This window comes from Cavia porcellus, unplaced genomic scaffold (genome assembly GCF_034190915.1).
Source record: "Cavia porcellus strain 051 isolate PalLab524CR breed Dunkin Hartley unplaced genomic scaffold, mCavPor4.1 scaffold_7, whole genome shotgun sequence".
Taxonomy (NCBI): domain Eukaryota; kingdom Metazoa; phylum Chordata; class Mammalia; order Rodentia; family Caviidae; genus Cavia; species Cavia porcellus.
In genome coordinates this window covers 13878947-13896203 of record NW_026947490.1, presented here as the reverse complement: position 1 = coordinate 13896203, position 17257 = coordinate 13878947, and the positions used below count along the sequence as shown (strand labels likewise).

The window sequence follows — 17257 nt, the reverse complement described above, 5'->3', positions numbered from 1 at the left end:
GAAAATAGCCTCTGCCTTTCTGTCCTCTGGCACTGCATAATCTGGCAAGTGGCCAGCTCTGCTTTGTCCTTTCTTGTAGTACAATTTCCTATGCCTTCTTCTATCTTCTAGAAAGTGGCCTGCATTTAAAAATTGGCCCTCAGACCTCACATTAGCTGTCATTCCGTCATGAACATTTTTAGTTTTGTGAGTGGGATTTGAGGAGAATGGCAAAATAGGTAATGGCCTATTGTGCCATTGTCTTGAAATGAAGCTCCTTTATGCCATGCCAGTGCTGATGATGGTACTGCCTGCCACTGTTTTCCATTGGCTAAGTGCCTCAGTGGTTTTAAATTATTCTTTGGCTGAAGTGATAGAAACCGGTGGTGTAACTCTTACCTACTATGAGTGAGGCTTTAGTTTGATTTCTAGTTCTGCAAAAACAAAAAACTTCTGTGTATTCATAAATCATGGCTATCACTTTTAGTTCAATGGGAAATTTTTAATTCATTTAAAGATTACATTTCTCTTTGTAGTCTATTTAAGTACAAATTAGGGGGCTGGGGATTTAGCTCCAGCGGCATGAGCATCTGCCTTGCAAGCAGGCAGTTGTGAGTTCAATCCTTGGTACCGATAAAAATGAAAAAGACCAAAAAAAGAAAAAAAAAAGTACAAATTAGACATAATGAAACATGTGATACTCTTGCCCTGGGTAGGTAGATTTAAGCATGCTTTCAGTTTGACCAGTTTGGCTCTCAAATTATAGCATGCATCATATCACACAGGGAATTTACCATAAAAATGTATTCTCGGGGAAATATCTTAGCCAGTTGTCCCTCAGACAAAGGACTTCTATCTACAACACACAAAGAATTAAAAATCAGGCCCCCAAAATTGAAGGACCCAATCAAAAAATGGTCATCTGAGATGAATATACAGTTTTCACATTAAGAAATACAAATTGCAAATAAATATATGAAAAAATGTTCAACATCACTGGTCATTTGGGAAATGCAAATTAAAATGATACTGAAATTCCATCTCATCTCAGAAAGAATGGCCAAGATCAAGAAATCAACCAATAACTAATGCTGGAGGGGCTGTGGGAAAAACCCTTTTCCACTGTTGGTGGAAATGTAGGCTGGTGCAACCACTGTGCAAATCATTGTGGAAATTCCTTAAAAAACTAGGATTAGAGATTCCATTTGACCCAGCTATCCCACTTCTGGGCATTTTCCCAGAAGAATCAAAAACATCATACCACAGTGATATATGTGCCCCCATGTTTATAGCAGCACAATTTGTAATAGCCAGATCTTGGAAACAACCCAAGTGCCCATCAGTCAAGGAATGACTAAAAAAGATGTGATATTTTTATATAATGAAATACTACTCATTTATAAAGAAAGATTGCATCAAGACTTTTATAAATGACGTGACTTGAAACCATACTCATAAGTGAAATAAACTCACATGTGTAAATATTGTATTGTCTGTCTAGTGTAAGAAACTGTAAAGTATGTATTATCCAAAATCTACAATAAATACTGTATAGGGTAAGAAACTGCTCAAAGAGGAAAAGTAATTGGGATATGGGAAACAAGGGAAGAAGGAAGGGAAAAGGAAAAGACATAAACTTGTGTGTGTGTGTGTATGTGTGTGTGTGTATGGTAGTTAAAATTACACTACTGCCAGGGATTTAGCTCAGCAGCATAAGCACCTGCTTTGCAAGTGCAAGGTCCTGAGTTCGATCCCCGGTACCAAAACAAAACAGAAACAAACAAAATTATACTACCAATTGTATTAGTTATTGGAAAAGAACAGTTAATATTCTTATGGTTAGATCAAATTTTATATGTCTCTGTTATTCTAAGCAACCCTTCTGAAGGTAACAATATGCAATATTACAACCATTGTCAAATTCCTATCATCTTGTTTTGTAACCCTATACCGTTATTGTATTGGGTTTGTTATTGTTGTCTCTTTTGCTTTTTGTTTTTCTTTTCTGTCTTTTTTTCTCTTAAATAAAAAATAAATGTATTGTCTGTTCCTGTGTGTACAAATTGATTCATTAGATTTGGGTTATATCCCAAGAATCAACATTTGAATTAGATTGATTCCTACATGACTCATTTATTTTGGATGCTATTGGGAGAGGTGTTGTTTCTCTAATTTCTGTCACAGTGAGTATTACTCACGTGACACAATATTATAATCACTGTTATGAAGACCATTAATTTTTGAGTATTGACTTTGTAACCACTGGCTGGCTGGCTAATTCTTTTTTTTTTTTTTTTGGCACTGGGAATTAACTCAGGACCTCACGCTTGCCAGGCACTCTGTTGCTGAGCTATATCCCCGACCCTTGGTTAATTCTTAAGTATTTGCTTTTTCTTGATGCTACTGATGGGTGGTACTATTTTTCCAACTTCTTTCTCAATGAGTTCATTATGGGTGTAGCAGAACACTATTGATTTTTGTGTTTTGACTTTGTATCCTGCTGTATTGTTGCATTTGATTAATTCTAATAGTATTTTGGTGGAATTTTTTTAGGTCTTCTATGTAGAGGATCATGTCATCTGGAAATAATGATAGTTTGACTTTTTCCTTTCCTATGCATTTCCATTTTACTTATTTATTTATTTTTTCTTTCCTGATCTGGCTAGTGTTTTGGGTACCAATAATGAATAAGAATGGTGATAGTAGACATCCTTGTTCTTGATTTTATAGGGAAAGCTTTCAGTTTTCTTCCATTTAATATCATATTGGCAGTAGATGTGTCATAATGGTTTTTATCAGATTGAGAGAAGGTCCTTCATTTTTAAATTAAGCTTATTAAGTATACATAATGGTCACATTCATCATAGCAAATTTGTACCTGTACATGATATATCTTGATTCCTTTATTTTCCTATTCTCTTCCTTCCCTTCGGTCCTTCTTTTCCTCTTTGTTTTTAAAACTTTATATTCTTTTTTTCCCTTTTTAAAAAATTTTTCCCTAAGAAGATTCTTCTTAATGATTTGTTACATTCTGTTTGCCAGTATCTTGTTGAATATTTTTGCATCTGTGCTCATTAAAGAGATTGACCTGGGGGCTGGGGATTTAGCTCAGCGGCATAAGCACCTGCTTTGCAAGCAGGCAGTTGTGAGTTTGATCTCTGGTACCGATAAAAAGGAAAAAGACAAAAAAAAAAAAAGAGAGAGAGATTGGCCTGTCGTTTTATTTAGTTGTGTCCTTTTCTGGTTTTGGAGTCAGGATAATGACTTCCAGGAATGACTTTGGGAGTACTCCTTCTCTTTCAACTTTATTAGAGAATTTGAAGAGTATTGGCATTAGATTTTCCCTGAAGTTCTTATAAAATTCAGCAGTGAATTCATTGGAATTCACTAGGCTTTCCTTCATTGGTGTTTTTATTATTATTATTATTACTGTTTCAATTTCATTGCTTGTTACTGGATTATGTGGGGTTCTTAAACCTTGGTTCAGTTGTGTTAATTCATATGCATTTAGGAACCTTTTTTTTTTTTTTTTTTTTTTGTGGTACTAGGAACTGAACTCACAACCTCACACTTACCAGGCAGGTACTGTGCTGCTGAGCTCTTTCCCTGGCCCCATTTTTTCTAAATTCTCCTATTTATTGGCACATAAGTTTTTTAGTTACTAATATCTTAATTTTACTAAGGTTAATGTTCATCTTGTGAAAATGCTAAATGTTTCTTCCACTCTTTTAATTCCAGTTCTAGGCCTCACACTTCCTAAACAAGTGCTCTGCCACTGAGTTACACCCTCACTTAGTCTCTCCACACTGTTCTCATTCTCTTTTTGTTTTTGTTTATTTTGTTTCATTTCATGGTATTCAGAATTGAGTCCAAGGCCTTTGCATTGAACTATATCCTTAGAACTTTTTTCATTTTTTGTTTGTTTATTTTGTGTTTTGTTTTTGTTTTTGAGACAAGATCTTACTTCGTAATTCAAGCTGGTCCTGAACTCAGAATGTTGCACAGGCCAGCTAAGAACTGGCAGTGATCTTCCTGCCTCAACCTGCTGAGTGCTTGGATTATAGGCACGTACCACCATACCCAGCTTACTTTTTATTTTTGAGATAGGGTCTTTGAAAGAGAATTGCCCAGCCGGGGCCCAGCTTGCAATCCTCCTTCCTCTACCTCCCAGAGTTCAGTATGCACCACTATACACGGCTCCCTATTTCCATGCTTAACATATTCAGGTGAGAGATTTTAGCTTAGCAGTATAACCGCTTGCCTAGCAAGTGCCAGGTTGTGAGTTCGATCCCCAGTACCAAAAAAAAAAAAAAAAAAATCTTCAATGGGTGTTGTTACCACCCCATGTATTTTATTATGACCTACAGAGAGAAGACTCACTGTCATACAGGTTATCTTAGTTTCTGGCTGCCAGAATTAAGTATTTATAAACAACAGAAATTTGTTTCTCTAATCCTGGAGCCAGGAGGTCCAAGATCGAGGTTGCAACATGGTGAGGTTCTGGTGAAGACCTCTTCTGATTCACAGGTTTCCAACTTCTTATATCTTCATATTGCAGAAAGAGAATGAACTAGCTGTGTGTGTGTTTTAAGAAAAACAATCCTATTTAAAAGCACCCGTCTGAGATGATTACCTCCCCAAAACTCTATTTATAACTGACATCAGACTGAAAATTAGATTTGACATAGGAATTTTGTGGTGAAACAAACATTCAGTCCATAAAACGGGTTACTCTTGGATGTGGACAGTTTGGTTCTTTCTGATGCTCATAGTTGAGTACCTTGAGAATATGTGTAAATAGGAAGGTCCTATATATATTTTTCTGTGGTTTCACAAAATACTTTAGCATTAGAGTACCTGTGCTTGGTAACCTCCTGGACCAGTGCTGAGTGCAAGAAGTCAGGCTCAGTTTTCAAGCTGTCATGTGGTACCTCTTGCTGCATGTCACCTCCTCTCAGAGAAAGGGAATATGATGATGTGGAGGCAGTTGGCTTTTCACCTAGGCCTCCATTTATAAAACTCAATGGAAACATTGGCAGTGTGAATATGAGATTGACTGAGGAGTGTTTTTTAATTAGTTTCTCAGTTTCTCAAAGGACTTCCCTGTCCCACAGTCCTCTACTCTCACAGTCTCCATATATCCACACAACAGAAACTGTGTCCTGGGGCAGCCTCTGGTGGTAAGGAACTGAGATTTCAGGAGCACTTATGAGTCTGCATTGTAGAACAGCCTCTCCGTGCAGAGTCCACATTGCTTTTGCCATTTGATCAGCATTGTACGACACATAGCTAGGTGGACAGCTGTGGGTGACTCTAAGCTTGCATAAGTTTGCTTATATTTCCCCAGCCTCTCTTGTATTTGTTTTGGCACTGTGTAACTAAATCTGGCCAAAGGGCTATGAAAGGAAATGATATGTGTCCTTCCAGTGGATTACTGAAAGGTATGTGTTTTCACTTTATTTTTCTGCAAGAGAGTGATTATGGAAAATGACACCCCTGAAAGTTGGAAAAAGAGCTGAATTTTGTGTGACCAAGAAGCAAATCTTCATTAGGTTCAGCCTCATTTTAGGATTTATTACTGCAGCATTATCTGTGTACCTAAACAGTTCAGATCAGAACATTCACATTATTTGGAATTCTGATAGTCAAGATACCCAAGTTTGATCCTGACGTTATATGGTTTAATGTAAGACATTTAGTATGCTGGGATTTTTTTCCCTTCCTTCATCTGTAAATCAGGGTTTGTTCGTTTGTTTGTTTTTTGAGACAGTTTCCCTATGTAGTCAGACTGGCCTTAAACTCATTTTGTAGTCTAGGCTGGCCTCAAATTGACAGTGATCCTCCTGCTTCAGCCTCCCCAGTGCATGTGCCACCACACCTAGCCTTAGATTGATTGATTGATTGATTGATGATTTTTTGGTCTTTTTTTTTTTTTTTTTTTTTGTCTTTTTCATTTTTATCGGTACCAGGGAGCGAACTCACGACCGCATGCTTGCAACGCAGGTTCTTATGCCGCTGAGCTAAATCTCCAGCCCCGATTTTTTGGTCTTTTTGAGACAGGGTCTCACTGTGCAGTTCAGGCTGGCCTTGGACTCACTTTGTAGCCAAGGCTGGTCTTGAACTTGCAACTGTCCTCCTGCCTTAGCGTCTTGAGTGCTGGGATTACCGGAGTGTGCCACCACACCCAGCTATCTTTAGATATTCTATAAAAGCTTTTTTTTGTTTGGTTGTAGTGGGGGCAATTTAACATCTTGATTTTGAGTAGCAGCATTTAAAATTGTTTCTCTTTTATTGGTACCTTTTAGGTATCCATAGTGATAGTATTCAACAATTTTTACCTGTACATGGTGTATCTTGCCTTTTTTTTCCTATCCCTCTCCCCTTCCCTCTATTTACATTCCCCTTTCTGTTTTCATTTTTCCCTTCTATTTTTCCTTGTCCTTTCTTTCCTTCTCCCAACCTCATTCCCTTTCTCATTTAAACATTTTCTTCCCATTTCCATACGTCTGTTATACATTTCAATTCTTGTTTACACTTTTGGTTTCTCACACCAGAAAAACTGCAATATTTATATGTGTGTCTGATTTATTTCACTTAAGAGGATGGTCTCATGGTACATCCATTTAGCTAGAAACATCTCAAGTTTATCCTTTGTGGCAGAGTAGGACTCCACTGTAAGAAAACACACACATCTTTATCCATTCATTAGTTGATGGGCATTTGGGCTACTTCTAACACTTAGCTATTGCAAACTGCCACTATAAACATAAGTGTGTGTATATATGCTGTGGTATGATACTTTTAGTTCTTTCAGGGAGATTGGGTAGCAGCATTTAGATACAGATTTCCAACTGAAGTACAAAAAGGAGAAAATAAGTCTGGCATTAAATCCCAACACTCAGAAAGCTGAGGCAAGAGGGATTGCTGTGAGTTCAAGGTCAGCCTGAACTGCATAGTGAAACACTGTCTCAAAAAGACAGAAAAATTAAAAATTAAAAAAATTTAGAAACAAAATAAAATGTATAACTTCTTTTTTTTTTTTTTTTTTTTTTTGTCTTTTTCCTTTTTATCGGTACCAGGGACCGAACTCACGACCGCCTGCTTGCAAGGCAGGAGCTTATGCCGCTGAGCTAAATCCCCAGCACCTAAAAACGTATAACTTCTATGCTTTAAAAATAAAGAATCAGGGCTGGGGATTTAGCTCAGCAGCATAAGCGCCTGCCTTGCAAGCAGGCAGTCGTGAGTTCGATCCCCGGTACCGATAAAAAGGAAAAAGACAAAAATAAATAAATAAATAAAGAATCAGAAATTGAATTTAAAAAGAAAAAGTCTAGTATTAATGCCTCTCTGGCTAGGCATGGTGGTACATACATTCCCAGCATTTGGAGAAGGATCAAGAGTTTAAGGTCTGGGCTATGTAGCTTGCTCATGGCCGGTTTGAACTGCATGGATCATGTCTCAAAACAAACCAAAGAAAAAGACATCCCTGGGAAGCATCTTTTATATCTTTTGGTAGTAGATGGAGAGTTACAAAAGAAAAATGGCAAAGAAAGATGAGTACTAACTTCAAAAAAAAAAAAAAACAGCAGTGGCTTTGTTGAAATATAATTTGTATGCATTAAATGTCCCTTTTAAATTGTGTGCATATGCACGTGTACATGTTTTGTTGAGGCTAGAACCCAGGGAATCAGGCATACCTGACAACTGCTCCTCTGCTAAGCCACATCTCCCACCCCAAATTCAGCCTTTGAACCTGTATAGCAAAGTGTATAGCAAAATCTAGAACTTGCAGTAATCTCTCTGCTTCAGTCTCCTGAGTGCTACAATCATAGATATGTACCACCACACCTGGCTGCAGGAATACAAGTATTATAAGTGGTACTAGATAGTCAATCTTCATTATTTGTAGATTCTGAATTTGTGAGTTTGTCTACTCGGTAAAGTTTATTTGTAACCCATGCACAGAGCGAAAAGTTTGAGCCATCCAGTATATATGTCCTACCTTTCATGTGTGTGGGGGGGTGGGGTTGAGACAGGGTCTCACTATGCAGATCAGGCTGGCCTTGAGCCTACTTTGTAGTCCAGGCTGGCCTCAAACTCAACAACAGTCCTCCTGCCTCAGCCTCCCAAGTGCTGGTACTACAGGCATGCGCCACCATGCCTGGCTTGCATTGCCTTCTTTTTTGAACTCTCAGACTATTCCTGGGCCTGGCAGCCCATGCCTATAATTCCAGTACTTGAGGAAGGGGGATAGCTGTGAGTTTGTGGGCATCCTGATCTGTGTAAGTGAGTTCAAGGCTGGCCTACACTACATAGTGAGACCCTGTCTCAAAACTTTTCAGAGAAAATTTCTGTTTGGTGGTCTATTTATAATGTCACATTTTTGCGTTCATGTGTTTTTTTGCTGGCAATTTCATTGCTTATAATGCCAAAGTGGAATTTAATGTTCCTAAGCACAGGAGGCTGTGGTTTACCTTACAGAGAAAATGTATATTAGATAATTTTCATTCAGGTTTGAGTTATGTGCTGTTTGCTGTAAGTTCCATATCAATCAGTCATGTGTTATGTTACTTAAACTTTGTTGCTGGGCACTAACAGTTGAACGGGGCTAAGCACACATTCTACCCCTGAGCCACACCCAAGCCCATGTATCTATGAATAGAAACATACACAGAGCAGAATTACATATTGCTTGCTTGGTGAAAATGGTATGACTCAGAGGAACCTGCATTTTTGGGGTTTTTTTTTTTGGTACCGGGGATCGAACTCACAACCTTTTGCTTACCAGGCAGGCACTTAGGCCACTGAGCCAAACTCCCAGCCTAGAACCTGAATTATTTATTTTCGTTTTCTTTTCTTTTCTTTTCTTTTTTTTTTTACTCTACCCTTATATTTCCTAATTTTCGTTTTCTTTTTAAGATAAGGTTTCACTATGCAGTTCAGGCTGGGTTTCGCAGGCTATTCTTAAAGTCGCATTGTATCCCAGGCTGGCCTGGAACTGGCAAGGCTCCTCCTGCCTCAGCCTCCTGGTATTGTAGATGTTTCAGGTGTGGCCTGAATGTCTTCTAGGAGTGGTGGCTTAGTATTTTCTTAACTCAGTGTTTGTGATAACATTGTATGACTATTTTAAATGATGAGAATTAGCTTTTTGTACTCTCCTTGCTGCTTTCAATATTCTTTGTCTTTGGGGCTGGGGATTTAGCTCAGCAGCATAAGCACCTGCCTTGCAAGTGTGTGGTCCTGAGTTTGATCCCTAGTACTGATAGAAAAGAAAAAGACAAAAAAAAATATTCTTGTCTTTGCTTTTAGACATTTTGATTATAGTGTATCCTAAATGTGTATCTTTTAAGAGGTTGGCCTTTTGGAATTTGTTAAGCTTCTTGGATGTATATAGTTTTTCATCTAATTGGGGTTTTTTTTTAGGTATTATTTCTTCAAATATTTTTTTCTTGCATCTCTTCTAGGACCCTAGTACAGGTTATACATGGTGGTATGGTTGATAGTGTCCCACTAGTCCTTTTTTCTTTTTTGGTGGTGTCCCAAAGCTCTTTTATCTGTTTGTCTGTCTTTCTTTCTTTCTTTTCTTTCTTTTTGTACCAGGGATCCCTCAAATTTGCCAGGCGGGTGCTGTCCAGGCTGGCCTTGATCTTGCTGTGAAATCCAGGGTGGTCTCAAACTCACAGTCATCCCCCTGCTTCGCCACCTGAGTGCTGGGGTCACAGGCGTGCACCACCATCACCACACCTGATTCACCACAGGTCTTTGTTTAGGTTTTGTTCTTTTTTTCTTTTCTTTCATTCATTCAGTTGTCCTGTCTTCACGTTCATTGATTCTTGCTCCAATATTGAGCCACTTGATATAGTTTATGTCAATTACTGTGTTTTTTGAACTCTGGAATTTCTGTTTAGTTCTTTTGAAAAGTGATGGCTATCTTTTATTAAAGATGTAAATTTACTGAGACATTGTTCTCATACTTTGCTTAAATTCAAATTTTTGGAGTGCTGGGGATCAAACCTGGAACTAAGGAACCAATCATTAAGGAACATACCCCAGAGCTTTTTTTTTTTTTTTTTTGAGGAGTGGGCATGGCAGGGGCTTAGGAGTGAACCCAGAGCCTTTGTCTCCAGTTGTCTTTTGGTGGGGCAGTGTAGGCTGGAATTTGTAATCCTCCTGCCTCAGCTTCCCACAGTGCTGGAATTATAGGCACATGATTCTCCATGCCTGGCTACCATTTGATTATTTAGTTTCTTTTAGTTTTTGAGCATATTTAAAAAGACCAATATAAAGTGTTTTTCTAGTACGTTTGATGCCTGGGTTTCCTCAGGAACAATTTCTGCTGCCTAGTTTTTTCCCCTGTATATGAGCTTATATTTTCTTACTTCATTGCATATCTTATAATTTTTGTTAAAAACTGGAAATTTTAAATGATACAGTATGGCAAGTCTGGAAATCTGATTCTCCCCTTTCCTCTGGTAAGCTACAAGTCAGGTCAAATACAGAGACTTTTGTAATTGGGGTCTTCCCAGAAACAATCAGATAGACCAAATAGTAATTAATATCCTGGGAATGAAGCTGAAGGAACTGTGCTGGCTTCCTCTAGTGGCTGCCAGCTCCTGGTTTTCAGTGAGAATGCAGGTGTTTGTTTTTTAATGCTGCAGTGGAATTGGAGAACTAGTAATGGGTTTCTAGGTCAAATTAAAATGCTGTAGAACTCATTGTTCTTACCAAGATTCAGCGGTTTTTCTTGCATAAATGCTCCTCCCCAGTTTGCTCAAGCCTTTTAATTTCTAGAGCACTAAAAAATTTGGCTCTGTTTACCAGTTTTCTTATTTCTATGAAGGGGAGAAGTGGTAGGAGGGGCGTCTTATTTTTCCACTTTTGTGACATCATATCTCTCCCCTTTTTATTTTTTATTTTTACTATTTTTTTAGTTTGTTTTAATGAGCTGATTGTTCTCTCTTAAGTAAAATTATAGTTTGGATTAGATTTTAAAACTTGCCAAAGCCTTTCATCTACAGTTCATCTTGATTCTAATGTAGACTACAGAGTAATGTGGTTCTTCTTGAAACAAGTTTCCTTACCTAAGCCTTTGTGTCTCTGTTTGTTTGTTTGTTGTTGTTTTTTTTTTTTGGTTTTTTTTTTTTTTTTTTTTTTTTTTGGTACGAGGATCAAACTCAGGACCTCATCCTTAACAGGCAGGGGCTGAACTACTGAGCTATATCTCTGGCCTCAGGCCTTTCTCCTTTGTTTGCTAGTTAACTTTTTTTTTCTGAAGAATAATACATAGGAAAAGTATACAGGTAATGATAATATGATGAATTATCTCCATATACATAAGCTCAGATAATCATTAACCTGAGTAGTCAGAGATTACTATAGATCTGAAGATCCACCCAGTAACCAGCGGATCATTTTTCAGATGTAACATAGCAAACCTTCGTCTGTTCTAAATAAACATTTTTGAGGTCACTAGTGTAAACCTTCACATACCATAAAATTTATTATTTAATTTCAATACTTTTAATATATTAACAAAGTTGAACAAACATTACCACTATCATGTTCCAGAATATTTTCATCACCCACAAAAAAATCCTGAATTTATTAGCAGTCACTCCCCATTGCTTTCCTCCCCCAGCTTCTGGCCACCACAAATCTGTTTAAATATGCTTTATTTGGAATTTTTGTTTGTTTTTCTTTTTTGTACCAGGGATCGAACTCATGACCTCATACTTGCCAGGCAGGTGCTTATGCCACTAAACTAAATCCCCAGCCACCCATCTGGATCATAAAACATCTGATCTCTCGCTCTCTCCCGTTCCCTCCCTTTCTCTTCACCTCCTCTTTTTTTTCTCCTACCCCCACCTCTTTTTTCCTCCCCAAGGATTGAATCAAGGATCTCACACATGCTAGGCAAGCACTCTACCACTGAGTTACATCTGCATTCTTTTTTATTCTGAGACTGAATGTTGCTGTGTTGTCGAAAATGACCTTGAACTTGGGATCCTTCTGCTTCAGCTTCCTGAGTAGCTGGGTTTGCATGTATGTATATCACACTGTTCTTGTCTATCATACGACCTCTTTATGTTTGACTTACCTTAATGTTTTCAAGCCTTATTCAAATTCTAGCATTTATGGTATTTCCTACCTTGGCTAAATATTTCACTGTTTAGTGTACCACATTTTGTTTATCACTTACCAGTTGGTGAACATTTAAGTTGTTTCTACATTTTGACTGTAAAATAATGCTGATAGGAATTGGTACATCATTAAACAAAGACAGTACTTGTGTCTCAAGGCTGCTAAGATAGGATGGCCAGCCAGCTTGAGGCAAAGGTGTTTTTCACAGGCTGAAGTTTCCATGTGAATAGCCTGCCTTCCTTTATTTCTGTTGAATACTACTTCTGGGCATTAAAATTTATTATGATAGAGCATTTGGGCAAGAATACATATGGACTAACTCTTTGTCATGAGTTTGAAGAAGGAAATTGGGGAACGAATTTGTTACAAATAACTATCTCAGGCTGTCCTCCCAAAGTGCTGGTACTACAGGCACGTGACACTTACTACACTGAGCTTTTTTCTTTTGAGAGAAGATCTCACTGTGTAGTCCAGGCTGCCGTCGAATGCACTATGTAGCCTAGGCTATACTCCATTGCTGTGATCCTCCTGCTTCAGCCCCTGGGTGATGGGATTACAGGTGTGTACCACCATGCTTTGCTTCTCTTCTTTCGAGATAGGGTCTTGTGTAATTGCCAGGGCTGGGCTTGAATTTTAGTTCTTCATGCTTCAGCCTTCCAGAATGCTTTTAAGTATAGGTGTGCTATTATACTGTTGATTTTTTTTTTTTAAGTGTTAACACTTTTCTTAGGCTAGGTGTGATGGTGCATGCCTATAATCCTAGCACTGGGAAGGTCAGTCTGAACTACATAGTGAAACCCTGTCTCAAAAAGACAAACAAGAAAACAAAACGTTGAAAACAACTTTCTTAAACATACAGCCAAAAATAGTGACTATTGACTTGAATTTTCACATGTGTTTGTGTCCTCAGTAGTCTCATCTCTTGCTTTTATAAACTACCTAATTTCCTGTGTTCTTTACACAATCACAACTGCAGAGTGTTATGATAGTTGGCTCCAATATGGCAAAATATGATATACATACAGTATATCATGTATAGGTTTTTTTTACATATAAGGAAAATGGAAAGAAAACCTGTTTGTCAATTGATATTTCTGGGCTGGAGGTGTCAGTTGTAGAGCACTTACTTTGCACTTAAAAGACCTTGGGTTCATCCCCAGCACAGGAGGAAGAAATAAGCAGGCCAAATTATATACAGATATTACATACATTGAAGGTGGGGTTTTTTTTGGTTTTTTTTTTTTGTTTGTTTGTTTGTTTTTTGTTTTTTTTGAGACAGGGTCTTACTGTGTAGTTCAGACAGACCTGGATTCACTATGTAGCTAAGGCTAGCCTCAGCCTCCTGAGTGCTGGAATTATAGGCATGTACCACCACACCTGGACATAGGTTGAAGTTTACTACATACTATATAAAACTTTCAGTAAAATATACTTGAAGCCAGGTGTGGTGGCTCACACTTGGAATTTTAGCACTTTAGGGGACTAAGGCAAGAATATTCCACTTTTGAGTCCAGCCTTGGCAATTTAGCAAGTTAATAAGACCCTGTCTCAGAAAACAAAAAAAGGTCTGGGGATAGAGCTCAGTACAAAGGTTCTGGGTTCAATACTAGTAATGTCCCACTCCCTCCCACATAAAAAGAATATATATATATATAGTTTTCTTTTCATACTATTGTATTTGCGAGAACAGATCAAGCAAATGTTCCAATTTTAGTTCTATAAGAACTTGCACTATTCCTCATTTTTTTTTTTTTTTTTTTTTTTTTTTTTTTTGGTACCAGGAATCAAACTCGGAACCTTGCTCTCATCAGGCTAGTCCTCCCTTATAGGTATTGAGAACTATAGCCAGTAATGTCTAGGTACTGCTATTTGAGCACACCTATTACCAAGGGTTCCACAGATGCTAACCTAGGGTGTGAAAACCAACATACTCTGCCAGGCTTCCACTCTGAACATCTAGAGAGGAAATCAGTAACTAGATGGAGCCTACAAGAATCCTGTCTCCTGACTGCCACCTGCCAACCACTTACCTTTGCAGGTTTTGTGTTTGCACCTAAGTTTAGTCTGGCTGGGTATCCTGAAGAAACCAGAAGCTATCCTGGTTCCAGGCCTGTGCTGGGATTATCCCTTTACTTGGTGAACCATCCATTTAGGACGTGTCAGAATCTGCCCTTATTATAAAGGCCTATCTCAGAACAGTATTTTTGTAATGACTTTCCTCATTACTCTCACTTTGACTACATCTCTCCCTTTTGCAGTCCCTTCAAAGTTTTGTGAGATCTATGTGAATCATCAGTAACCCTCACCATAACATTCGTACACCCAGACCTTTATAGCTACACATTCCAGATACAGTTTCAACCAATTGCAGATCAAAAATGTTTAGCTTTACTTCAGTTGTTTTTTTGTGTGTGTGGTACTGTGGATTAAATCTAGGGCTTTTGCACTAAGTTACATCCCTTGCCCTTTCTTTTTTATTTTGAGACACAGGCTTGCTAAATTGCCTAGGCTGGGCTCAAACTTGTGATCCTCTTGTCTCAACCTGCCAGAGTGCTGAGACTACAGGTGTGTACCACCACATCTAGCAGAAATTTTTGACATTTTTTTTTTTTTGTCTTTTTCTTTTGTATCGGTACCAGGGATCGAACTCATGACCACACACTTGCAAGGCAGGTGCTTCTGCTGCTGAGCTAAATCCCCAGCAGCAGAAATATTTTTTAAAATATTGTATGTATACTAAATATGTAAGGTGTTTTTCTTGTCATTTTTACCTAAGCAATGCAGTATAACTACTTACCATAGCATTACATTGTATTATAAGTAATCTAGAGTGATTTAAAATATACAGGAGGCCAGGCCGGGGATATAGCTCAGTGACATAGCAGCTACTTGGCAAGCACAAGCTGAGTTTGATTCCCCGTACTGGAAAAAAAAAAAAGCATACCGGAGGATGTGCAATGATAAATGCAAACATCATTCCATTTTATATAAGGGACTTGAGTATGCTCAGAGTTTGTGTCTCATATGGTCATGAAACCAGTCCACATGGATATCCAAGGACAGCTGAAATCATTTGATCTTCTTGCAGATTTGCAAGTTCTTTGAGAAGGAAATATAGGAATGCCAAACACTGACCAGTTTATACCGCTTAGCCTCGGCTTTGGAGTGATTAGTGTGGAATCAGATTTTTGTTGCATTATTTTGTACTATCACTTGATGAATTTCCTAAGTCATCATTTTATAGTTCACATTCATTTGTAGCCCACCTATATGTAGGACAGCACTACCAACGTTAATGTTCCAGAATTACTTATTGTCTTACAGCCTTGTTGACTTTTTATTTTTTTCCCTTCACAGGAAATGACTTAGAGGCCTTATAAATATCCATGCATTCTTGCTTCAGACTTTACAATTGAAGGCCAACCCATCGCTTATTAATATTACAAGGAAACTGCTACCTCAGCAAACAAAAGGAAAGGAAGACTTATAATAACGAATGCCATTTTTAAAGAAAACTTGTTTTCAGAAAACATTACAGGAAATTTGGAGATTTTTAGTCATGAGGAGAAGCTTTACAGGTAAATGATTTGACAGGCAGGTTCTGTCAACATTCTACAGAGATTTGATCTTCCTTCTTAAGGACTGTGTGTGGAATAACCCTGTATTGCTTTTTAAACTGCTGTTGAACAGCTTGTGGGTTTTGGGGTTCTAACTTTTTTGGTGTATTAAAGATACATTATATTACATTTTTAAAAGTTATTTTTCTGCCGTTGTAAATACAGGTATCAAAATATTCTTGCAGAGCAACTATAAAGTAAACATTTTTTCAACAAGCATACGTTTTTATTAAGAGAGTGGAATGCTAAACAATTCTTATACAGCATTTTGGACACACTTTCATTTTTTTGTCAGAGATCCTGCCTACACTGAAAATATTAATTCTATAACCTATTGTTCTTTTCACTTCTATGTTTGATCACTTGGTCACCTGCCTCATGGAAATGCGTTTTTTAAAACTTCGATTTGCAGAACTCCATTATTTTTATACCTAGCTACAGTTTTGGAAGAAACGAATCAGAACCCTGACCTGCTCACAGTCCCTGGGACAGGTTCCCCGCATGTATTGCTGCAGTGCCCAGGACAGTAAAATGGACTACAAGCGGCGCTTCCTGCTTGGCGGGTCCAAGCAGAAGGTGCAGCAGCACCAGCAGTACCCGATGCCAGAGCTGGGCCGGGCACTGAATGCTCCCCTAGCATCGACGGCCACCCCCGTCCCACTGGGCAGTTTGACTGCTGCAGGCAGCTGCCACCATGCCATGCCCCACTCCACTCCTATTGCTGACATCCAGCAGGGCATCTCTAAGTACCTGGACGCCCTCAATGTCTTCTGCCGTGCCAGTACTTTCCTCACAGATCTGTTCAGCACTGTATTCAGGAACTCTCACTATTCAAAGGCAGCCATGCAACTCAAAGATGTGCAGGAGCATGTCATGGAAGCAGCCAGCCGGCTAACTTCAGCCATAAAGCCCGAGATTGCCAAGATGCTGATGGAACTTAGTGCTGGGGCAGCAAACTTCACAGATCAGAAGGAATTCAGTCTCCAGGACATTGAGGTAGAGTAACTTCTGTGTCATACTTAGGTAGGGAAATGTATTCCAGAGGTGAGTGAAGGTACCGTTTTAGTTTTTCTCAGATCACTGTACATTAATATTCTTCTCCTGTAAGAAATTTATGCTTAAGGTGGGCATAGTGATGCACATCTGTGATCCCCGCACTGAGGGGCTCAGATAGAAGCGTCACTGTGAGTTGAAGGCCAGCCTGGGCTGCATAGCAAGGCCCAGTCTCAAAGAAAAAAAGAAATCTGTGTTTGCCAAGTTCTGAATGACTTTTATGTCAAACTAAGGAAGTTAAAAGATTATTAAGCTGAAGTAGTGTCATAACTTAATGGTAAACCATGGGCTTAGTATGCACAAGGCCTTGGATTCAATCCCCAGCATCATAATAAAAAGAAATACCAAACAATTGGTTTGTATGTTCCTTAAAATCCTCAAATTAGAAACTAATTTCCAAATAATATACTGTTAAAAAATACTTAGAATTTTAAATGTGATGATAAGTTTTGTGAATTTTCATTACA

At 38.3% G+C, this 17257-nt stretch overlaps 1 protein-coding gene across 3 annotated transcripts in view; it reads left to right on the top strand.

The window, feature by feature from the left end:
• The window catches only part of Garre1 (granule associated Rac and RHOG effector 1), a 100620-nt gene that overhangs the window by 21318 nt on the left and 62045 nt on the right, over positions 1–17257 (top strand). For 2 of the 3 annotated variants that reach the window (XM_013149788.3, XM_063252565.1), the window contains exons 1-2: positions 11864–12021; positions 15478–16733. In XM_013149788.3, coding sequence (XP_013005242.2) covers positions 16239–16733 — 495 coding nt within the window. In that variant the 5' untranslated portion in view covers positions 11864–12021; positions 15478–16238. Of the gene's footprint in view, positions 1–11863; positions 12022–15477; positions 16734–17257 lie in introns of those variants that run through there. The other variant, XM_003467198.5, reaches the window with a different exon arrangement.